Source organism: Rhineura floridana, chromosome 8, assembly GCF_030035675.1.
Source record: "Rhineura floridana isolate rRhiFlo1 chromosome 8, rRhiFlo1.hap2, whole genome shotgun sequence".
Lineage (NCBI taxonomy): Eukaryota > Metazoa > Chordata > Lepidosauria > Squamata > Rhineuridae > Rhineura > Rhineura floridana.
In genome coordinates this window covers 67,305,896-67,329,847 of record NC_084487.1, presented here as the reverse complement: position 1 = coordinate 67,329,847, position 23,952 = coordinate 67,305,896, and the positions used below count along the sequence as shown (strand labels likewise).

Sequence of the window (23,952 nt, the reverse complement as noted above, 5' to 3'; positions counted from 1 at the left end):
CTCAGTGGCTAGGAGTGCCTTTTACGAGCTTTGGCTGGTAAGACAGCTGCGGCCGTTTCTGGACCAGGATAGCCTGACCACTGTTGTCCACGCACTGGTAACCTCCAGGCTGGGGTTCATGCGCTCTATGTGGTGCTGCCCTTGAGGTTGGTCTGGAAGTTGCAGCTGGTGCAAAATATGGTGGCGAGACTGCTCACTGGGGGAGGGTATCGCCAACATGTCACCCTGCTGCTGAAAGAATTGCACTGGCTGCCCATTAACTATCGGGCCAAGTTCAAGGTTCTAGTTTTGGTGTACAAAGGCCTGTACAGCTTGGAACCAGGATACCTGAAAGACCATCTTATCCCTTGTATACCCAGTTGATCAATGCACTCTGCAGGTGAGGGCCTCCTGCAGATACAATCTTATCAGGAGGTCCATTTTGCACTAAAGGAAACGGACCTTTAGTGTGGCGGCACCTACCCTGTGGAATTCCCTCCCGTTAAATATTAGACAGGTGACCTCTCTGCTATCTTTTCAGTGCCTATTGAAGACTTTCCTCTTTCAAGAAGCCTTTTAAGTTGAGACCTATCCCCGTCTGTGTCTCTGTTGGAATTGCTTTTTAATATGTTATTAAACCTTTTTAAAATGTTTTTCTTCTTATATGTTTTGAAAGCTTTTTTTAAGTAACATTTTTGAAGATGTTTTGTTTTAATGTGTTTTAAAGTTTGTTTTTATGATGTTTTAATGGTTTTGGTGCTTTTGTTTGCCGCCCTGGGCTCCTGTTGGGAGGAAGGGCGGGATAACAATAATAATAATAATAACAACAACAACAACAATAATCTGTTATTGAAATGCTTGTATTTTTCTAACAAAAAGGATCAGGATAATAGAACATTTTTTTAAAGCAGCATGTATCAAATTTACCACAAGGTGGGAGTAGATGTTGTTGAATGATCAGAAGTGTCTAGTTAGTTGAGGGAGAGATACATTCTGTAAAAAATAATTTATGTGGATGTTGTACATTTCTGTACCAAGCCAATTTTATTGTGATATCTTTTCCTAAGGGTATTTCATTAAACAATATTAAAAATTCATTTTCATTACTTATAATCATGTTAAATCTGAGTACGTAATTGGTAAGTAAGAAAATTGAGTGTCTATGGATCAGTGTTTTTACAATCAAACCATAGCTTTAACATCATGTTTATTAAACCTACAGAGTATTTACTGCTATTAAGCAGTCTTAATACTTTAGAGGCAATGCATTTGTATTTTGATTGCTAGGTTGGTTATTTATTTATTTTTGTACACATACATACATATCCCTCCCTTCCTTCCAGAAGAGCCCAGGACAGCAAACAAAAACATGTAAAGCACTTGACAACATCTTAAAAACAAAAGACTTTAAAACATATTAAAACAAAACATCCTAAAAACATCTTTAAAAAACAACTTAAAAAACATCTTAAAAAGCAGTTCTAGCACAGAAACAGGCTGGGATAAGGCCTCTATTTAAAAGGCTCATTGAAAGAGGAAGGTCTTCAATAAGCGCCAAAAAGAAAACAGAGATAGTGCCTGTCTAATATTTAAGGGGAAGGAATTCCAAAGGGTAGGTGCCACTATACTAAAGGTCCCCTTCCTATGTTGTGCGGAGCAGACCTCCTGTTAGACGGTATGTGCAGGAGGCCCTCACCTGCAGAGTGGTGATCAACTGGGTATATAAGGGGTAAGATGATCTTTCAGGTGTCCTGGCCCCAAGCTGTGAAGGGCTTTTTACACCAAAATAAAAACTTTGAACTTGACCTGGAAACTAATGGGCAGCCATTAGTCAGTGGGCTTTAAAAATAAACAGAAGAAAACAAACTAGTAGTTTTTGGTTATATATCAAGAGGGAAACAAAAGGCTTTACAAATTGTAAGTTTTAATTTGCATGATTATCCATAATTTGATTGTTCTCTTGTGCTGCAGGCCATAAGAGAATCTTTAAAATACTTAATAGCTTATCATAATTCATGAGTTTCATATTTGTAATCCATGTTGTTTGTGCTGAGTAGTTGTACAACTTAACCTTGCATCAGATGTTTTCCTGAAAATTTATTTTTTCCTGAAAAATTATTTGGCAAAATTAATCCTTTTATTACTATTGTAGGGATAAATTTGGAGTAGCAAACAAAATTGGAGGAAGTTTAGAACAGTGTGTCCAATACTACAGGGATACTTGGCTGACTGTTGACCCATTAGCAATATATACAGCAATAATATTTTCTTTGACATACTATAGAACTAAATAGGATGGATCCATTCTAGAAATCCATTTCAGCCAACTGGAAAAGTGACCTAAATAATTAAACTATGTACAGTGGTTGAGCAAACGTAACAGGTGGTTTCTAGGGCTTAATTGCTATTAACACTTCATTTTTCCAATTCTGTAAGGTATGTTAATAGGTGAGTAGCATGGTCATAATTTAGAAAGACTCATTACAAGTGCATGTGCTTTTTCATAAAGTTTGCTTTGTTTTTCAAAATATGGTTAGTGTGTCTAAACTATGTTTAAATGTGATGGCAAAATCTGTAGTCCTGGACCTCAAGCATAAGGGTGGATACAGATGTTACATTTGGAATTGAGCTCAGAGAACTGACCTGTTCCCCCCCCCTCCAAACTGTAGCAAAGTATATGAAATATGTTCATAATATATTGTGGGGGGGATTTGGTTTTTTCCTTTTCCTCGCCACCCCCCCCCAAGTTTTCATGTTCTTTTTTCATATGGAAAGGGATACTGGCAGGGCGGCAGAGACAACCTAATTGGGGGCCGGGTAGGGAGAGAAAAGGAAAGGGCAAATGGGAACTGTTTGCATTTGTATAACTTTTACAAAATATTTCAATCAAACATTAATAACCAAAAAAGAACAAATAAATAGCTTGATTTATTCCAAACCAAATTATGTCCACCTGGGAAGCTGCCTTCTCCTGAGCGCTAAACTGCACATTATTTAAATGCATACTTTGGCCTTTCTGTGCTTAATTTTTCTAGTTTAAATAGCAGCCATGCGGTGGGGGTGGGTGGAAGCAGGATCAGGGCTGCAATGAGGGGAAAGAGCTTTTAAACTCTTTCCATCTACAACAAGAAGACTAGAGTAATGACAACAGAGGATTTATGTAGCTTTAAAGTTGACAACGAGGACATTGAACTTGTCAAGGATTATCAATACCTTGGCACAGTCGTTAACCAAAATGGACACAATAGTAAAGAAATCAGAAGAAGGCTAGGACTGGGAGGGCAGCTATGAGAGAACTAGAAAAGGTCCTCAAATGCAAAGATGTATCACTGAACACCAAAGTCAGGATCATTCAGACCATGGTATTGCCGATCTCTATGGATGGATGGGAAAGTTGGACAGTGAAAAAACCAGATAACAGAAAAATCAACTCATTTGAAATGTGGTGTTGGAGGAGAGCTTTGCGCATACCATGGACTGCGAAAAAAACAAATTGGGTGTAAGAACAAATTAAACCAGAACTGTCACTAGAAGCTAAAATGATGAAACTGAGGTTATCATACTTTGGACACATAATGAGAAGACATGATTCACTAGAAAAGACGATAATGCTGGGAAAATCAGAAGGGGGTAGAAAAAGAGGAAGGCCAAACAAGAGATGGATTGATTCCATAAAGGAAGCCACAGACCTGAACTTACAAGATCTGAACAGGGTGGTTCACGACAGATGCTATTGGAGGTCGCTGATTCATAGGGTCGCCATACATCATGATCAACTTGAAGGCACATAACAAACATCTACAACACAATCCTACAGAAAATCTCCCCCCACCCAAAGCTGCCATTTGCACTGAGAGGGAAGCTACCTTTGTCACCCAATGTAAATAGGGTTTGGCTTCCCTCCCAATGCACACAGCAGCTTTTCTGCAAAAAGTTTCTGGGAGGGTAAATGGTTAAAAACATTGCTATGGAATGTTTACAATAGAAAAAATATCAAGCCAAGGTTTGTCTATTCTGAAAGATTACAGGTCTCTGAGCTCTTAGGCAGGGGTCTTTCCCAACCCTGGTACCAGAGATGCTGGGGATTACACCATTTGCTATCATTTACACCATGTGCTATCATGTGCTATCATTTGAATCCAAATTTGAGTCCTAAACATTGTCACTGGCATATTCATTTGCAATTGTCTTTTCTAACATTGTACTGGCAATGTTATAAAATGGAGACTATCAAAACATGCATATGTTCAGATAGAGATCAAATAATTTTCCATGTTGAGGCCACACATGCAAGACCACGGAGGAGACCATTAATGTTCTACTCCAGAGTTTTACTATTGATAGAGACTGCTCAGATACTATCACAGTCCCATTCCATCTTTGGCTTTAGAGAGCTCTTGTTCCAGTCTTCCTAATTATTTAAAACATTTTACGCTACATGATATGTATGGGTTGTATTATGTGGTGTCACTCTGCTGAGTAGTGAGGCTTCCATCACAGAATGGGAAGAGAAGCAATTTTTCACTTTTCCCTGCCCTCCCCCTACATCTGCTCTGGAGGATCTCCCAACCCCTGGAGCAGGTTTAGGGGATGTGTGGGGGGTGTAGAGGGGCGGGGGAATCATTAAAAGGTGCTTTTCTCCCTGTTCTGTTGTCAAAAGCCTTACCATTAGCTGAGAGACACAATTGGATACAACGCTGCTGCCCTGGGCTCCTGCTGGGAGGAAAAGTGGGATATAAATCAAATAATAAACAAATAAACAAACCCTATGTTTTCAAAGGTGGTTCAAGATGAAATTGGGCCATTACATGTCCCTAGGGAAGAGACACTGAGGGCTATGAGACATGGGCACTGGGTAATAAGATAGTATGGGGCAGCAAATCCCTTCCTACTGAAGTATCTGAATCCAAACACAATGTCTTGCTAACCTGCTCACTCACAGTTCTGATCTGCAATGCTCAGTCATAACATTCCCAATTCTAACAGATGATCAGGTAATGCAGAATTAGAATTTAGGGGTCTTGAGGGCCTAAGCCTGGGACATAGCTGAGTAGTTTAGGCTTCAGTGGCCACTTCCAGCTAGCCAGCAAGTAAAGGTGCCTTTGATACGCAAAAAGAAATATTCAGCATATTCAGAGAGCTGTAAATCATACCAAGAATCTGGTCTTTTACCTTTGCATGCTCAGTGGAGCAGATCTGCTTACCTGCAGCCTCCTAGGCTCTCAACTTCCACCCCAACTTCATTTTACTTCATTTTACCTTAGACCTCATTCTCCATGGCTCCAGCACACCACAGATATTTTCCTGAATTTTTCAGGAATAGACAGATCAGTATGTTTCCAGTCCATGTCAGTCTTGCATATATTCATAAGTCTGTTTTCTACCATTTCTACATGAATCTGCAATTTTGAAAAATAAATCTGCACAAAAACCTGTATTTTAAATGTGTATTACCACAAATAAGTATTTAAATGCATATTTTATGTCAATGCATATAACTGTAAGCATATTATGTTCTAAAATACACATTTTCAAATGCATTTTGGAATGTGCTTTGAGCAGAGAACTATATCACAAAATTTGGAGAAGTGCAAAATCTAGATAATTACATTCTGATCTGTACGTCAGTGTAGGAGTTCCGGATCAGGTCACTTCACCTCTGAATTCACAGAGATCAGTTTTTTCAAGCAGTCCTACTACTGTTAAGTACTTCAACCTTGAAGTATAATCAGAATTATTAAGACACATAAGAGTGTAGGTTAAATTATCTTAACCTTTTTTTGAGCTTGAAGCCTGCGGAAATTCCAGTCTTTTTCTGATTCAATGTAATTTTTCTCTTTAATTTGTAGAGATGCCATTTGCTCAGGTAACATCTACTTCTGTCCTCTTTTTATTATTGAGATTTGATCCCCCACCAATAGATGTCTTGGGTAAACCTTTGTAAAAAAACTGCATACCCACCCTCCCATGCACACACACTTATACAACTTTGCTTGCTTCCTATGTGATCTCAGCTTCTTTCATTTTCCTTATCCCCATCTTACAAATATTTCTGATACAGTACACATGTATAATTCCTCTTGCAATGTGTACACATGAGTCCTATATCTTACCTTTTCCATAGTTTCTTAATCTTGTGAGGCCCCTGCGTCTTTTGTAGTCATGCCATAGAGTTAAAAGCCCTGCAAGAAAATGCAGTTGCTGGATGTCATACCTTTGTGCTGCTGAGGTCAGAAATTTTGATCCCAGGCATTGGTAACCTTAATCTTACCTGGCTAGAGACAATTCAATGAGTCTGGTAATCCTAATTTATTCAAATTGACACACCCCTGGTTGAATAGATGTGACTGTGTAGGTGGAAATGGCTTGTGCTGAAATAACTTTACCTAGATATCAGGCAGCACAGGCTTGTGTTGGCCTTGCTGACTGCACAGTGGTCAAAAGGGCCTCTAGGATGTCACATTAAAGATATCGTCTTGGATCTTGCTGCACCCTACCATTGTCCTTCTCAATGTGTTTCTTTGCCACTCCAGTAGGGGCTGTTATCAACCTAGTGGCACAACCCACGTTTCTGTGCCAGGACAGTATTCTGAATTGGCTTGCAGCATGCTATTAAATACTTTTTCACCAGCACAGCGGCTCATAGGAGAAGGTTGCTCATTTCATACATTTAAATTTCATAACAGTTCCACGTTCCTCTTCCCTTTGCCCAACAGCCCAGTGCCATATCTTTTTATAACTGGGAGTACCTTGTTAATATGCAAATGGCTGAAGCTTGTCCAATCACAAGTGCTTTTTGCTGAATATAAATTGTCGTTATAATGAATTATATGTGAGGGGTTTAATCTCAGCAATGAAAAGGTATTTCCACATTCCAGTTTCTGAAAACTTAGGGAAAAGAGAATTTTGAAGCAATAAGAGGAAGGACTTACACATATAAACTAGGTTAATAGGAGCAGGCTTTTGGTGGACTCAGTTCTAGTGATGCTTTCAGATATGCAAGTAACTGGGATGACACTTTGCATGAGAAAAAGTTAGAGAGCTTTACACCCTTAATTTTCTTATCTCTCTCTTTCTCTCCCTCTTTCAAAATTAGAATCACCCAAAGGTCCTCATCCATCTGCAGGCATGAATGGAAATGTACAGCATCCCACCAGCACTGGGCAGCAGCCGGTCTCTGCCATCCCCTCTCCAAGTGCCAGCAAGCCTTGGCGCAGCAAATCCATGAATGTCAAACATAGTGCCACCTCTACCATGCTGTCTGTCAAGCAGCCAAGTCCCGCAACCTCTCCTACACCACCTTCAGACAGGCTTAAGCCACCCCTTTCTGAAGGGCCAAAACCTCCTTCATCTGGGCAGAAATCCATGTTAGAGAAATTCAAGTTGGTTAATGCTAGGACTGTTTTACGGCCTCCTTTGTCATCCAATTCAGGTACCAGTGACAGCGGGAGAGACGACGAAGCCTTTTTAGAGTGTGGTGAAATGGACGGCTTCAGTGGGGGGCTCAACAGTGGTGGCTCCACCAGCAGCAGCCCCAGAATATCACCTAAACTAACACCTCCAAAAGCTGGAAGCAAAAATCTCAGCAATAAAAAGTCTTTGCTACAGCCAAAGGACAAAGAGGAAAAGAGCAGGGACAAAAATAAAGTTTGCACAGAGAAGACAGTAAAGGAAGAAAAGGACCAGGTGACAGAGACACCTGCAAAAAAGACCTCAAAAATTGCAAGCCTGATCCCCAAGGGGAGCAAGGCTACAGCAGCCAAGAAGGAAAGTTTAATACCTTCATCTAGTGGTATACTAAAACCTGGTTCAAAAGTACCGACATCAAAGCAAAGTTCTTCACCGGCATGTTCAGGAAATAAAGAGACTGAAAAATTGAGGAGTGCAAAGGGAAACCAACCCCAGTCGACAGCAAAATCACATGTTAATGACAAAGCATACACTCCTTGTGGTTTTCCCTCTTCTGAAGGAAAAGAATCAAGCACGCCTCTTACTCCTAGTTCGTCTGCTGCTCTTTCAATTGCTGCAACTAGCGGGCAAGCATCAGGAAGTAGCATTGTCCAACTTCCTCAGCAACAGCAATACAGCCATCCCAATACGGCCACAGTAGCACCATTTATTTATAGGTAAGATGGGTTTTTTCTCTGTCTGTTACTAAGCATGGCAGGATATTCTTATGAGTGATTTCATTTTAATATATTTCACCATGGTTAATTCTTTTTAAAAATGTATCTGTTTTGTATAATGGGAAAACACTGACCACACAGAAATACCATCTTATGAAAAATTAATCATGGAAGATTTTTTGTCCTCTAATCAGAACACTTATCAGAAGATTTGTTCATACTGTTAAGGATGTAATTGAAATTCATCCAGAGATAAATACTTAAATCCTATTGATTGTAGTGGGAGAGAATTAAGAATGAACATAGAAGACCTGTAGAAATAAATGGGACTTAAATATGTTTACCCTTCAGCAGATTTTATACAGCGAAAATAAAGATGTAATCATTGCACCGGTGAATTTTTTAAATCAAGAAGAAATATATATGATGGATTAAGGAAATGAGAACATAATAAAACAATTTATTGTGAAAATAAATTATAGAAAAATAGTTTTTCTTGGCATTTTTCTATATAACTATTTTATTAATTTCCATTTGTAACCCATAGTTAGAAACCAATTCAAAGTAATCACAAATTAACAAAACACCTATTAAAGTAACCCATTACTATATTTTTCATTAATATGGAATATGCTTAATTATAATTATTCCACCAATATAATCATGTGCAACCAGTTTAGTATCAGCCCTGGTATGAAACACATGTTTATTGTAGATTAAAAATGAAGGTCCAATGAGTGAATGCAGAAATAAAATTCTGGAGTGTACTAGATGCTTCTGTGTAAACTAGAGAAGGAGACAATGTTAAAAGGAAATATTCAGGAACAGCGAGAGTTTCTTCATGGTATTCACATAAATTGTGAAACCAACAATTCAGCTATAGGCTTTTATCAGACTTTTTTTTGTAAGCTCTATTTTTGTTGCCATGAGAAGCACAACAAATCACTTTTTATGGTGAACATATTGTGATAATGTATGAAACTAAACAGTATGAAAAACAAAAAGAAAGAGAATATATATTGTTTGGAAAAGAGCTTGGAAAAGTTACTTTTTTTGAACTACAACTCCCATCAGCCCAATCCAGTGGCCTTGCTGGCTGGGGCTGATGGGAGTTGTAGTTCAAAAAAGTAACTTTTCCAAGCTCTGCTTTGGAATCTGAAGACTACATATTTGTGTTTAAGATTTTGTGTACATGCTCCCTCCAGTGTATCCAATAAATGTATTGGATGTATCCAATAAAATTACTGTGCAATAAAAATGACTTCCACTTGCACAACAGAATTACCCTTTCCTCTCTTCCCCTGTGTGTTCCCCGCACCTCCCAAATCTGCTGTGGGATTTTCTGCTCTGGGGAAGTGTGGGGGTGTGTAGGGAAAGGCCAGGGCAGGGAAGTTCTATTGCACAAGAAGGTGTTTTGCTTATGCAACCCTAATACTGCAGTCCTCATGACCACTTATCTAGAGAAAGCTCCATTGAACAGATTAGGATTTTCTTTTGAGTAATATGCATAAGATTGTGCTGGGAAGGATTAGGGAGCTTCAAAAGATGTTAAAAAATACCTTTTGCTTACGGCACTTTGACATAGGCCACGTCTCTTGACTTATCCATTGTTTGTCTGTAATTTGTTTGTTTCTTACACTTTTATTCCACCTTTCCTCCAAGCAGCTCAATGTTCTTTACCTTGCAAGTGTTAAGCGCTATCAGCCAATAATCTTGAAAACAGCCTTTTTAGGATTAACACAACTAGACAATATTTTCTGATCATTATTAGTGTCCACATTGGAAGCTAGATGAAAGAGAGGATATGATCTAAAACACAATCTGTAATTATGCCCTCCATCCCAATCTAGGAATTCACCCGTATATAAGCAATTTGCACTGCACTTTGAGAATGAAAGTTGCTCAGCTCCATAGTGCCTTAAATGCCACTATTGTTGCATTTCCAGCTGAGGTGTCTAATGCTGAGCCTTTCTATGCTCTGTGGGATTGACTCTAATTTTTCCAGTTTGATGATGTGGACAGGACTCTTGCAATGATGCAGTCGGCTTCTTGCTGTCTTGGCCCCCTGCCCATTCTTGCTCATGAAAGCCAGTTGGGGGGAATTGATCAGATGGATCCAAGGTATGGTGAATGCGTCTCTAGGTGAAGGTGTGGTGCCTGCTACATTTAAAGAAGTAGTAGTGCACCCATTCCTGAAGAAGCCTACTCAGGATCGTATACAGTAGGGCCCTACTCATATGGCGGGTTACGTTCTGGACCCCCGCTGTAAAGCAAAAACCTCTGTAAAGTGGAACTCATTGAATAGAATGGTGTGCGATGCCCGAAAACCGCCATAAAAGTGGAACAAGTGCCGTATGAGTGGGGCTTTAGTCTAATTGCGTCTAATTGAGACAGCTGTATTAGCGAATCGCTGTAAAGCAGGGCCCTACTGTAGTTTATAACAACAACCGCCCAGTTGCAAATACTACTATTACCACCACCACCACCATTATTATTATTATTATTATTATTATTATTATTATTATTATTATTATTATTATTATTATTATTATTATTATCTCAAAAAATCTATACTATGGCCTGTGGCTGGATGCAGTCCACAAGCATCCAGCCACACCCCAGCTTCTGTTATTTTGATTATGTGATGTCCTGAGCCCACCACCCTCACCTCATTCAATATGCTCAGACTTTTAACTTCAGCCATAAGACTTCTAAACAATGCTCATTTTGTCATTTCATTCATTCATTCAGTTTCCACCGCAAACTGTGCCTGTTGTTATGACTAAATCATTTATTTATTTATTATTTGATTTATATCCCACCCTTCCTCCCAGCAGGAGCCCAGGGCAGCAAACAAAAGCACTAAAAATACTTTAAAACATCACAAAAACAGACCTTAAAATATATTATAACCAAACAACTTTAAAAACATTTTTTTTTAAAAAGTTTTAAAGACATCTTTTTAAAAAGGGTTAAAAACATTGTTTTTTTAAAAAGTTTTTAAAAAACATATTAAAAAGCAATTCCAACACAGACGCAGACTGGGATAGGTCTCAACTTAAAAGGCTTGGCCTGGTAGTAAATGGGCAGCCAGTGCAATTTTTTCAGCAGTGGGGTGACATGTTGGCAATACCCTGCCGAGCAGTCTTGCCGCCGTATTTTGCACCAGCTGCAACTTCCAGACCAACCTCAAGGGCAGCCCCACATATAGTGCATTACAGTAATCCAGCCTGGAGGTTACCAGTGCATGGACAACAGTGCTCAGGCTATCCCAGTCCAGAAATGGCCACAGCCAAAGCTGGTAAAAGGCACTCCTAGCCACTGAGGTCACCTGGGCCACTAGCGACAAAGATGGATCCAGGAGCACCCCCAGACTACAAACCTACACTTTCAAAAGGAGTACGACCCAATCCAAAGCAGGCAACTGACCAATTATCCAAACTCCGGAACCACCAACCCACAGTGCCTCCATCTTGCTAGGATTCAGACTCAGTTTATTGGCCCTCATCCAGCCCACCACTGAGTCTAGGCAGCGGCCAAGGGCTTGCACGGCCTCTCTCGATTCAGATCTTACGGAGAAACAGAGCTGGGTATTGTCAGTATATTGCTGACACCTTGCCCCAAATCTCCAAGGGCTTCATATAGATGTTAAACAGCATGGGAGACAAGATGGTGCCCTGCAACACCCCACAGCACAACTGCCAGGAGGCCAAAAGACAGCCACCCAATGCTATTCTCTGAGAGCGACCTTGGAGATAGGATTGGAACCACTACAAAACAGTGCGTCCAATACCCATCCCACCAAGTCAGCCCAGAAGGATACGATGGTCAATGGTATCAAAAGTTGCTCAGAGATGAAGTAAGAATAACAGGGTCACACTCCCCCTGTCCTTCTCCTGATAAAGGTCATCCATCAGGATGACCAAGGCCAATTCAGTCCCATAACCAGGCCTGAACCCAGACTGGAATGGGTCAAGATAATCTGTTTCATCCAAGAGTACTTGCAATTGCTGCACCATAACTCTCTCAAACATCTTCCCTAAAATGGGGGTATTTGCAACTGGTCGGTAGTTGTCACAAACCAATGGGTCCAGGATGTGCTTTTTCAGGATCGGTTGGATCACCGCCTCTTTCAAGGCAGCTAGAACCACTCCCTCCCGCAATGATGCATTAACCACACCATGGATCCACATGGCTGCATCAGTGCAAGCACCTTGTCTACATCATCAGGCCGCATCAACTGAAACCGTTCCAAACAAGTTGCAGGAGACATTGCACTGGACACCTCACTGGAGACTACAGTAGATGTGGATGGGGCATCAAGACTGCTACGGAGGCGAGCAACTTTACCCTCAGTGCCTTGCAAACGATTCACAGTGGGCCTCCAAAGGGTCTAAAACTCCATTTCCTGGAGTTGATGTCAACAGACCCCTGACAATACGGAAGAGCTCCACTGGATGGCTACTTGAGGATGTGATGGAGGCAGAGAAGTGGGCCTTCTTCGCCACCCTCACCGCCACACAGCAGGCATGGTTATGATGTTTTACTCATGCCCAATCAGCCTCACAGCATGTCTTTCGCCACTTGTGCTCTTGCCGTCATCTAACCTGTTTCATTGCCCTTACCTCACTGGTGTACCAAGGTGCAAACCGGGTTCTACAATGCCAGAGAGGGTGCTCGGGGTCAACCATGTCAGAGCCTGACACACCTTGCTGTTCCATAGCGTGACAAGGGCTTCAACAGGGTCACCTGCTCTATCTACTGGGAACTCTCCCAGGGCATTCAGGAATCCTGTGGATCCCATTAGGTTCTGGGGGCGGGCCATCTTAATCTGTCCACCACTCCTGCAGGGAAGGATCGGAGCCATAAGTCTAAATTTCACCAGGAAGTGATCTGACCATGACAGTGGGGTGACATCCACCCCCCCATCCCCAGACCATCCTTTCCTCCATCTGGAGTAAAAAAACAACCTATGTGTCGGGCCAGAGACAACTTGATACAGCCTCATTGTCATCATGGAGGCCATGAAGTCCTGAGACGGAACACGAGAGGCAGCCTCAGCATGGACATGGAAATCACCGACCACTATAGTTGTGGGCTCCTCCAACACCTCAGCCTAGACGGCCTCCACCTCCTCAGTCAGAGAAGCTGCCGGGTAGCAGGGTGGATGGTACACCAGCAGCAACCCTAGTTTACTGTCTCCTCGGCCCGACATCAGGTACAGGCCCTCACAGCCAGCTCCAAGACAAAATGGTTTTCTCGTGACAGAGATGGAAGTTCTGTAGACCACAGCAACTCCTTCCCTCCCCATCTCTGCAGCCTGTGCTGGCGTTACACTGGGTATCCAGGTGGGCAAAGCTGGGTCAGGTCAACTTCTCCCAGCTCACCCACCCAGGTCTTGGTAATGCACATCAAATCGGCACCTTCATCCACAATCAAATCATGGATGAGAGTGGTCTTACTGTGTACCGATATGGCGTTAAACAACACATACAGGCCAGTGGGCACAGCAGATGAGCAACAAGCAACCCATCCATGAGAGAAGTGGCAGCAAGGAACAAAGCACAGATAGTCTTGCCCTTGTCTTCTATGGTAATTCACCACATCTCCATGGCTATATTTCCCTCTACCTGTGATCACTGAAATTGGGGTGGCATCACCCATGTTCCTCTGTACTAAGACTACTCCTAAACACCTGATATGGACCCAACATGAGCCCACCCACAACATCTGCTGGATCCAATTATCCAAGTAGGCCCTTGCGAGAATTGGGAACAGTCATACCCGTTCAAAATTTTTCACACAAGGCACATCTACTCCTACTCTTGTCTCACACCCAAGGAGGGCCAGCCTTCTGCCAGTTACAAACTCTCACTCTGCAGGTATGTGGTGACTTTCTCCTATCATTCAGTTCACTGCATAGGCTTTCACCCTGTGTGTCATGGCCCCGTCAGAGGACTCATCAGACGAGGATGACTCGGGAGTAACAGCAGCAGACCCAGAAGCAGCAGACCCAGAAGGAGAAATGGAGGAAACTCCTGAGAACCCAGCTCCTTCTCCTCCTCAGCTGCAGAGCACCCCAGACACAGCTGAAGCCCTTCAGCCAGACGCAGACAGTGAACAGGATACTCCCCCCTCACCTGCAGAACATAGACAGCAGAAGGTCAGGCAGAAGTGGGGCAGGCCTGTCCACTTAAGGCCAAAACGCTGATGGCTCACAACTGCTGACAAACCTGCTCCTTAAAAGTCAAACCTTGGTTTCAGCTTGTTGCTGACTATAACATCAGGCGTGGCTTCATGTGTTTCTCGTTTCCCTGAATCTTATTTTGGACTGACCTCTTGGCAATTGAACCTGGACCTCTACTGACCTCGCTTCTGGACTTCTGGCTTGGCACATAAGCTTAGGAAGGGCCTTACCCTTATCATTGTTTGGGTGCATTTTAATTGTCTGTTTGTTTTGTCTGTTGTGTGTATGAATGAGATTGTGTGGACATGTTTGTGTATATTTATGTGTATTTTTATGTGTTGTTGTGTGAATGTGTTTGTTTGTATTTAAATATTTTTAAAATGTGCCTGGGAGAGCATGCTTTGTATTTAACGGGGGGGCTTCCGGGGGCCCCAATTAGCATAGTGACGGGTAATGGGAGGTATGGCGTTAGGAGGAGAACATGCCAGGTAAGGGGAACTCGCCCCAGACAAGTTGTGTCTGTGCCTTGTTCCGGTTCTCCTCAAGACCACAGAACTGCTGGTTGTTCTATCAGCCAGCCCTTAGATCTCCAGGTGCTGCTTTTGAATGCCAGGTCGGTATATAATGAAACCTCCCTTGTCCATGATTTAATTGTGGATGAGGGTGCCGACCTGGCGTGTATAACCGAGACCTGGGTGGGTGAGCAGGGAGGAGTTGCCCTCTCTCAGCTTTGCCCACCTGGGTATACGGTGCAGCACTATGGCAGATCTGGGGGCCGGGGAGGCGGGGTCGCTGTGGTCTATAGGAGTATTTTCTCTCTCACCAGGCATCCTGTCCAGATGACGACTGGTCTAGAGTGCCTCCACCTTGTACTGGGCCAAGAAGACAGAGTGGGAATCTTGTTGGTGTACCGCCCACCTTGCTGCCCAACAGCTTCCCTAGCTGAGCTGACAGAGATAGTCTCGGAGGTGTTGTTGAGGTCCCCCAAACTTGTGGTGTTGGGGGATATCAACGTTCATGCCGAGACTGTCTTATCTGGAGCGGCTCAGGACTTCATGGCCTCCATGACAACCATGGGGCTGTCTCAATTTGTTACTGGCCCAACGCATGTGTCGGGTCACACTCTTGATTTGATCTTCGCCACTGGTCATGGAGATGGTGATCTGGAGGTGGGGTATTTTTCATCTACTCCATTGTCATGGACAGATCACCGCCTGCTGAGTTTTAGACTTACGACAACTCTTTCCCTCAGCAAGGGTGGGGGACCTATTAAGTTGGTCCGCTCCCGGAGGCTTATGGATCCTATGGGTTTTCAGAGGGCTCTGGGAGTTTTTCCAGCTGATAGTACTGGCGCTCCTGTCGAGGCCTTGGTCGAACTGTGGAATACAGAGATGGCCCGGGCTATCGACACGATCGCTCCCGCGCGCCCTCTTCGATGCAGAGCTCATACAGCTCCATGGTATATCCCGGAGCTGAGAGTGATGAAGCAAGAGAGAAGGAGGCTGGAGTGCAGATGGAGACGAACTCCAGACGGATGCAATTATGCTTTGGTAAGTGCCTCTACTAAGTCGTACATAAAAGCGGTAAGGGTGGCGAAGAAGTCCTACTTCGCTGCCTCTATCAAGACATCTCTCTGCTGCCCAGCAGAGCTTTTTAGGGTTGTACGAGGACTCTTACATTCTGGTCCTCAAGATACCATTGAAACATCTGAAGCTCGCTGTAACGACATTGCAGGGCACTTCCAAAATAAAATCGCATGCATCCGTAGGGACCTAGACTCTGATGTTATGACAGATGAATCCATTGAAGTGTCCAGAACATGGTCTTGTCTTTCGTTATTGGATGAGTTTCAGTTGGTGCAGCTTGAGGAAGTGGACAAGGTGCTTGGAATGGTGCGGGCGACCACGTCTGCTCTAGATCCTTGTCCATCTTGGCTGGTCAAGGCTAGCAGGACTGGTACCACCGGCTGGGCCAAGGAAGTGATAAATGCCTCCTTGAGTGAGGGGGTAGTCCCTAGTAGCCTCAAGGAGGCAGTAGTGAGACCTCTTTTGAAGAAACCTTCCTTAGACCCAGATAACTTGAACAATTATAGACCGGTGGCAAATATCCCCTTTTTGGGCAAGGTTCTGGAGCGGGTGGTTGCCAATTAACTCCAGGTGCTCTTGGATGAGACCGATTATCTGGATCCGTTTCAATCCGGTTTTAGGCCTGGTTTTGGCACTGAAACAGCCTTGGTCGCCCTGTACGATGACCTCTGTCGGGAGAGGGACAGAGGGAGTGTGACTCTGTTGATTCTCCTTGATCTCTCAGCGGCGTTTGATACCATCGACCATGGTATCCTTCTGGGAAGACTCGCGGAGTTGGGAGTTGGAGGCACTGCTTGGCAGTGGTTCCGCTCCTACTTGGCAGATCGTCGCCAGAAGGTAGTACTTGGGGAACATTGCTCGACACCTTGGACTCTCCATTGTGGAGTCCCTCAGGGGTCGATTTTGTCCCCCATGCTTTCTAACATCTACATGCAGCCTCTGGGTGCCGTCATCAGGAGTTTTGGAGTGCGTTGCCACCAGTACGCTGATGACACGCAGCTCTATTTCTCCTTTTCATCTTCTACAGGTGAGTCTGTGGATGTGCTGAATCATTGCCTGACCGCGATAATGGACTGGATGAGAGCTAATAAGCTGAGATTCAATCCAGACAAGACTGAGACACTGTTGGTGAGTGCCTCCCCTGCCCAGATGGTGGATGTTCACCCTGTTCTAGATGGGGTCACACTCCCCTTGAAGGAACAGGTTCGTAGTCTGGGAGTTCTTTTCAATCCTTCCTTGTCTCTTGAGGCGCAAGTGGCCTCGGTGGCAAGGAATGCGTTCTACCACCTTCGGTTGGTAGCCCAGCTACGCCCCTATCTGGACAGGGATGACCTCGCCTCAGTTGTTCATGCTCTGGTAACTTCTAGGCTGGATTACTGTAATGCGCTCTACGTAGGGCTGCCCTTGAAGACAGTTCGGAAGCTTCAGCTAGTGCAAAACGCAGCAGCCAGACTGCTGACGAGGACCAGCCGGTCAGCACATATAACACCTGTTCTGGCCCGTTTGCACTGGCTACCTATTTGTTTCTGAGCCAGATTCAAGGTGCTGGTTTTGACCTATAAAGCCTTACATGGCGTGGGACCGCAATATCTTGTGGAACGCCTCTCCCGCTATGAACCTACCCGGTCACTTCGCTCAGCATCTAAGGCCCTCCTCCGGGTACCAACCCATCGAGAAGCCCGGAGGACAGTTACTCGATCTAGGGCCTTTTCTGTAGTGGCCCCCGAACTGTGGAACAGCCTCCCTGAAGAAGTACGCCTGGCGCCTACGCTTCTATCTTTTCGGCGCCAGGTTAAGACCTGGCTATGCTCCCAGGCATTTTAAGCATTTATGTTATAATTTAATTTTTTTATTTTTTATTTTTTCTTTAGTTGCTGCTTGTGTTTATTGTTTGTTGTCTGATTTTATTGTTGATATTTTGTATTTTAACCTTTTTGTACACCGCCCAGAGAGCCACTCGCTATGGGCGGTCTATAAATGAAACAAATAAATAAAATAAATAAAATAAATAAATCATGCTTCATCCTCGTTAGCCTGGCAGATTTACGACCAGACTGCCAGATAAGGACTTTCCCGCCCTGATAACTACCCAGGAATTTCCAGCCCCCACCTGCACTGCTGTCTCAGTGCAGAGCTGACACTGTGCAGGAACTACAGATGCACCACACACCCTCCTCACCACCAATCTCCTCTAGATTGGTTTAACAGAAAAATAATAAAACAAATTTGTAAAAAAAGGTAATAGAAGGGTGGTAGCTCCCTTAGGACTCCCCAAGGGGCAACCCTGCTGGCGGAAGACCTGCCACCCAAGGGCAGCTGGGCTTTTATGCCTCCTGACCCAGCCAGCAGCTGATGCAAGAAGCTGCAAGATTAACTGCAAGGGTCAGGCAGGGGGTCCCAGTCCTTGCAGCACTTACCAGGGACTTCATCTCAAGGGGCAGCAACCCAAAGGAGTGAGCAACAAGCACCCAGATGCTCAGATACTCACTCCCAGGGCAGGTCTTCTTCAGTCCCCTAGTACTGCTGCTGTTCCTCTTTCATTGACTGGATTTGCTAAAGTGCAAATGTGACAGACACACAGAGATGTTAACTTCAGTTGAATAAAACCAATGTTAAAATTAACCTCATTTCATTAATATCATAAAATTCACTGGCATTTTTTTTTAAAAATTGCTATTGACAAAAACCACTAGCATTTGTGTGAAATGTGCCCGGTCCTCACTCAAGGTAAATTTTTGAACTGCACCAGGATCCATGCTTGCATTTGATTGGAGTGGATTTCTCTCCCATCTCCAGCAGGAAGTAACACTTTATACCAGTACTTCTCAAGTGTAGGTCCTGATGTAACTGTTGGGTGGCTTGCACAGTGAAGGGCTCACCCATTCCTTTTTCACCAGAACAACAGAACAGCATTTCTATTGTGTGGCTCCTCCCATGCTTAAATTCTATTCAGATATACAGCCTTTATACTTACATATATTAACACTAAAATGAATAATAATATATAACCCTTTTCAGTGTTAACTAGTAATGTGATATTCTTGCATTTTCTGTTATCGAGGGGAAAAGTAGAACTCAAAATGTGAAGTTAGGTTGAGTAAGTTTAGAGGTGGTTTTGACTTCAAAATTTTTGAAAAAGGACTTCCTTACAGGCTTATACATGCCTACAATGTCTCTTAGAATCTGACCCTATAAGTTTATTTAAATGTTTAAATGTGCCTCTGAGCATATGGTGAGTGGTGGCAACACCTGCCATCTCCAAAGAGAATTACATTTTTGTATGTTTGTTGGTGTTCTTACTTTGCCTCTTTTTCTGTGTTACTACTATATCTACAGAGAATCTAACCTAGAAAATTATATTTCTCTCTTTATTCATCCTAGAAATCGGTGTCAAATTTATTTTTTATTAATTTCAAAGCCTTTTTATCGGTCAATGTCATATGATGATGAAGACAGCTTTTGTGTTTCAAACTGGAGGTTATGCTCTATTTCTATTTTGGGCGCATTAACAGTTGAACCTGAAACCGCAATTTGATGTAAAATCAGACAGATTACAATATGTTGCTACTTAAGCAATGACTCTAGGTGTTGGAAAAAACAAACTTGCCCTTCCCAGGATGCATGTTTTCAGCCTGCAATGCTTGCACTACTCCACTTAAGGAAAGGTGGGCATGGTCAATTAAAAACATAGAGCACACTGAGAATTTTGCTAGAATATATTTCACCTCCCACTGTTTTATCTTGTGCAAACTGAGACACTCCTCATGTCCATTGGAAACTATTCTGCAGAACAGTCACTGCCATTATTCCACCATTGTTTTTGGAGCTTTTATTTAGTGTTGCAAGCTGTTGCTGTACTTCACATATTCACAGAAACAGAAGCAAAAGAGAATGATTTACTATAGGAAACTTCACTAAAATTGCAAAGTAAATCAAACATATTTAAAGTGACTATCTGAACTATATCAACTCTTTTAGTATTGCTGCTTCCTCCCTGCTAAAACAAGATCAGCACAGCACATGTCTTGTTCCTGTTATTTGGGCTGATTGGAGGTGTTGCCACCACTCCCTATATGCACATGTTACCAAATTCTTCCAAGCTACACAGGAAGTGAATTGGACTGTGAAAGACCAACCCAAATTGTGTTTGCATTTTGACAAATTTGTAGGGCCATACAATATCTCAGAGAGGGGGTCAGGTCTCCTGCTCCCCTGGTGCATTCACTATAGCTGCCCAATTTCCCTGCTTTTACACGTTTAATAAAATATCTGTTGGCTATAGGTATGTTCTTAAACCACAAGTTTTTCTGCCTAGTAAAGAATTTCTCTGCTTTTTAATCTGAAAGGTAAGAAATGGGATCCTGTGCAAGTTTGCTGAGGATGGATTGATCATTTGCATGCTTATTGAGTTCAGTGGGATTTACTCCCCTGCAATCATGCTTAGGATAGGTGAAACTGACCACAGGGGATGGAGTGGGGAGGAGGGGGAGAGCAGGTTTGACCATTTGCATGTTTATTGAATTCAGTGGGATTTGCTCCTGTGCAATCATGCTTAAGATAGGCAAAACTGACCATGGGGAGGGAGGCCTGGAGTTGGCAGGGGAGGAGGAAAAAGGAAAAGGGGAGGGGGTAGAAAGAAGAGAGGGGGAGAAAGAAGGGAGGAGGAAGGGAGGAGAGGGGAAGGAGGGGAAAGGCAGGTCTGATCATTTGCATGCTTATTGAGTTCAGTGGGATTTACTCCCGTGCAATCATGGCTAGGATAGCTGAAACTGACCATGGGGAAGGAGGAGGGGGAGGGGAGAGGGAAGAGGGAAGGAGGAAGGGAGGAGAGGGGAGCAGAAGAAGGGGAAGGGGGAAGGAAGGGATTGGAAGGGTAGGAGGGAGGGGTGAAGGAAGGGGGATGGAAGGGGAAAAGGGAGGTGATGGGAGGGAGGAGGACGGGAGGGCAGGTTTGATCATTTGCATGTTTATTGAGTTCAGTGGGATTTACTCCCATGCAATCATGGTTGAAAATGAAATGGACTGCCTTCAAGTCAATTCCAACTTATGGCGACCCTATGAATAGGGTTTTCATGGTAAGCAGTATTCAGAGGTGGTTTACCATTGCCTTCCTCTGAGGCTGAGAGGCAGTGACTGGCCCAAGGTCACCCAGTGATGTTCATCGCTGTGTGAGGATTTGAACCCTGGTCTCCCAGGTCGTAGTCCTAGGATAGGTAAAACTGACCATGGGGGAGGAGGAGGAAGAGAGGAGGGTGGAAGGGGGAGGACGGAGGGAAGGGGAGGTGAAGGAGGAAGAGGGGAAAGGAGGAGTTTGGAAGGGGATGGGGGAGTGGAAGGGAGGGGTGAAAGAAAGGAGGAAGGGGAAGAGGGATAGGAGGGAGGAGGAGGGAAGGGCAGGTTTGATCTTTTGCATGCTTTTTGAGTCCAGTGGGATTTACTCCTGTGCAATCATGCTTAGGATAGGTGAAACTGCCAGGAATGGGAGGGGAGGGAGGAAAAGGGAGGGGAGGAGATTGGATGGGTGGGCACTGGGCAGAGAGGAAGCCCCTTTCCTTTCTAAAAGGAAAACATTGTGAACAGTATCATTCTTTTTCAGGGTTTCCCCCATCTATTTATTTTACAGCAGACACATGTAGTCTCCCACTCAAATTTAAACCAAAGATGTCCCTGGCCACAGCCACACCAGACTTTTATTTCACTTTAGACAGTCAGGAAGTGTAGTTTCTGAAGGGCACTGAGAGTTGCTAGGAGAGGCCCTATTCTCCTCACAGAGCTACAATCCCCAGAAGAGGGGTGACTATTAAATCCCTCTGGCCACTGGAGCTTGTCAGGAGAATATGAGTCTCCTCTCAGCACCCTTCACAAGCTACACTTCCCAGGACTCTTGGAGGGAAGCCATGACTGTGTAAAGTGAAATAAAGGTCTGGTGTGGATGTGACCCCCTGATTAACCAAGTTAAGCCAAGCAGCTGTGAGTCTGGCTTTTAGAACATTGACAGTTGGTTCTTATTGAGCATGCCCGGCCTTATTCACTTTAATGCTAAATTTCTTTAACAGATTAAACATCAGCCAGGCATTTTTTAAACTTTTTAACTGCAGAAGATGAAGGTGAGAGTGTGGGGTAAGGTCAGTAATAGGATTACAGGTACTCTGTGAACATGGCTGATTTTTAATTAATTTCAACACGTTATGAGATCTCTGATAGAAAAAAGTCCAACAGGGGTCTGTTTCCCCCCCCCCTTTTTAGACTTTGAACTCTCGATTCTCTCTGACTGTTTTGTGTATTGCCATGAAAATTGAGAGGGTTGTTAAGCAAGCGTTTCTGAGTTCAGGACTATACGTTTTGTAAGGTTTTGTTTTGAAATGAGCTTATGGGAAGCATCAGAATGGCATGGCAGGTATTTTCAATTTAACATTGCGGAATTCGAAAAATCCATGCTGCCTATAGTATACAGCCACTCTTGTGGCTGTAAAATAGTGAAGTATGGGAATATTAAGAGAAGTCTTAATATTGCAGTTTAATTCAGTTTTTGAGATGTTAGCTAATTGAATCAGTCCACTCAGCTTCTTTATGTGGAACAGGGAGAGGCACCATCTTGGCCTTCATTTTAGGCAACAAAATATCTTGGGCCAGTCCAGTCTGATAGGATGAAAAAGCTATCCACAGTTATTAGACAGTAATGAGGAACATCTGGCATTCGAGGATATCTTCTGTTGGAAGTAAGCATTTTTAGCTTGGTATCAGGGACTGGGGCATTGTTTCAGCTTTCGAGTTCAAGTAGGAGAAGATTTTGTCCATCCTTCCTAGCTAGTCTATGGTGTTTACATCAGCTTTTAGTGAGCTGGGCAGTACTACCATCATGTGCGCCAGTTGGTTGGTCATGGTCCACTTCTGGCTGCAGCAGTTCTACAGCTGTACTTGCTAGAGGCCATTCTGCTATGTTCTTTAAGGAACAACACTGAAAGACTGGGATTTCAGGCCAGGGCAGGATTGACAAACTGTCAAGGTATGTCAGCAGCAGAGGGGGGCAGATTTAAAAACCACGTGATCTTCTGGATTTGATATTTCCTTCTATTTATCATGAAGAGAGCAACACAGGAATAAGTGAACCCAGATGGTTTCCAGTAGAAATGGAAGGTGCAATGTTACATGTGGAGGTATGTTATCCTTTTGTTACACTGCATTTAAAGATGAAACTTGCAACAGACATATGTGAGCATCTTCTTGCCTTCAGTACATTTTTTAGTCTACAGTTTTCCACAAGCAAAGGTTATAGCTTAAGCATTTTTAAGTTGGATCTTGTAAAATTTGTCCTATTTCAAGTTCTACATCAAAGTTTTTTAAAGAAGCCAATTACCATAGCATTTAGGTAAGGTGAAGAGCTGTCTTTGTCAGCAAAACTTTTACTTGTAGATTCTGTGCTGACTACTGGCATGCAATACAGCTTATGAAAATAATAGCAGAGGCTATATATTACTAGTGGTGTGTATATGTAGGTATGTGTGTCTGTGTGTCTGTGTGTGTGTGTGAATGATAGTGAAGTGGTGTCTCTTAGGATATAGAAAGAAAAGTGTTTGCATTCTGTTGTCATATATTCCTTTTCCTCACCCCAGGTGTTCATGGCTTACATGGGCTTATCTTTCATTTTATCCTTCTCACAAATTTAATGCTGCTGTGACATACATAATGACTTGCCCATGGCCACCCAGTGAGCTATGTTCATGCTGACCAAAGGTTTACATCTGAGATTTTCCTAGCCAAATCATAATTTGAGTTATTACATCACACTGACTTTTATGTCTAAGGCCAAACACTACATCCTTTTACTGCTAAAATAAAACTTGAGCACACTGAAAAATTAAAGACTGATTCCAGCTAGGCCAATATATATTGTTTTCCTCTCACTGTCTGAGGCTGCAGTTCTGTGAGGTTGCAGGCTGGTGCAGCAATAGGGTTTGGATCAGGCCTGATGTCATCATCTGATGACAGCAAAACCAGCTCCAGCTCCAGGATCAGCTCAGCCCCGTCCTTGGAATACTGTGTTTTAAGGCTCTCTGTTGGCTTCTGCTGGTGG

At 43.3% G+C, this 23,952-nt stretch overlaps 1 protein-coding gene across 18 annotated transcripts in view; it reads left to right on the top strand.

Annotated features, from left to right (window-relative positions):
- The window catches only part of NAV3 (neuron navigator 3), a 1,044,290-nt gene that overhangs the window by 776,975 nt on the left and 243,363 nt on the right, over positions 1-23,952 (top strand). For 17 of the 18 annotated variants that reach the window (XM_061639678.1, XM_061639673.1, XM_061639674.1 and 14 more), the window contains one exon: positions 7,076-8,105. In XM_061639678.1, the coding sequence (XP_061495662.1) occupies positions 7,076-8,105 (1,030 nt within the window). The remainder of the gene's footprint in view (positions 1-7,075; positions 8,106-23,952) is intronic. The other variant, XM_061639679.1, reaches the window with a different exon arrangement.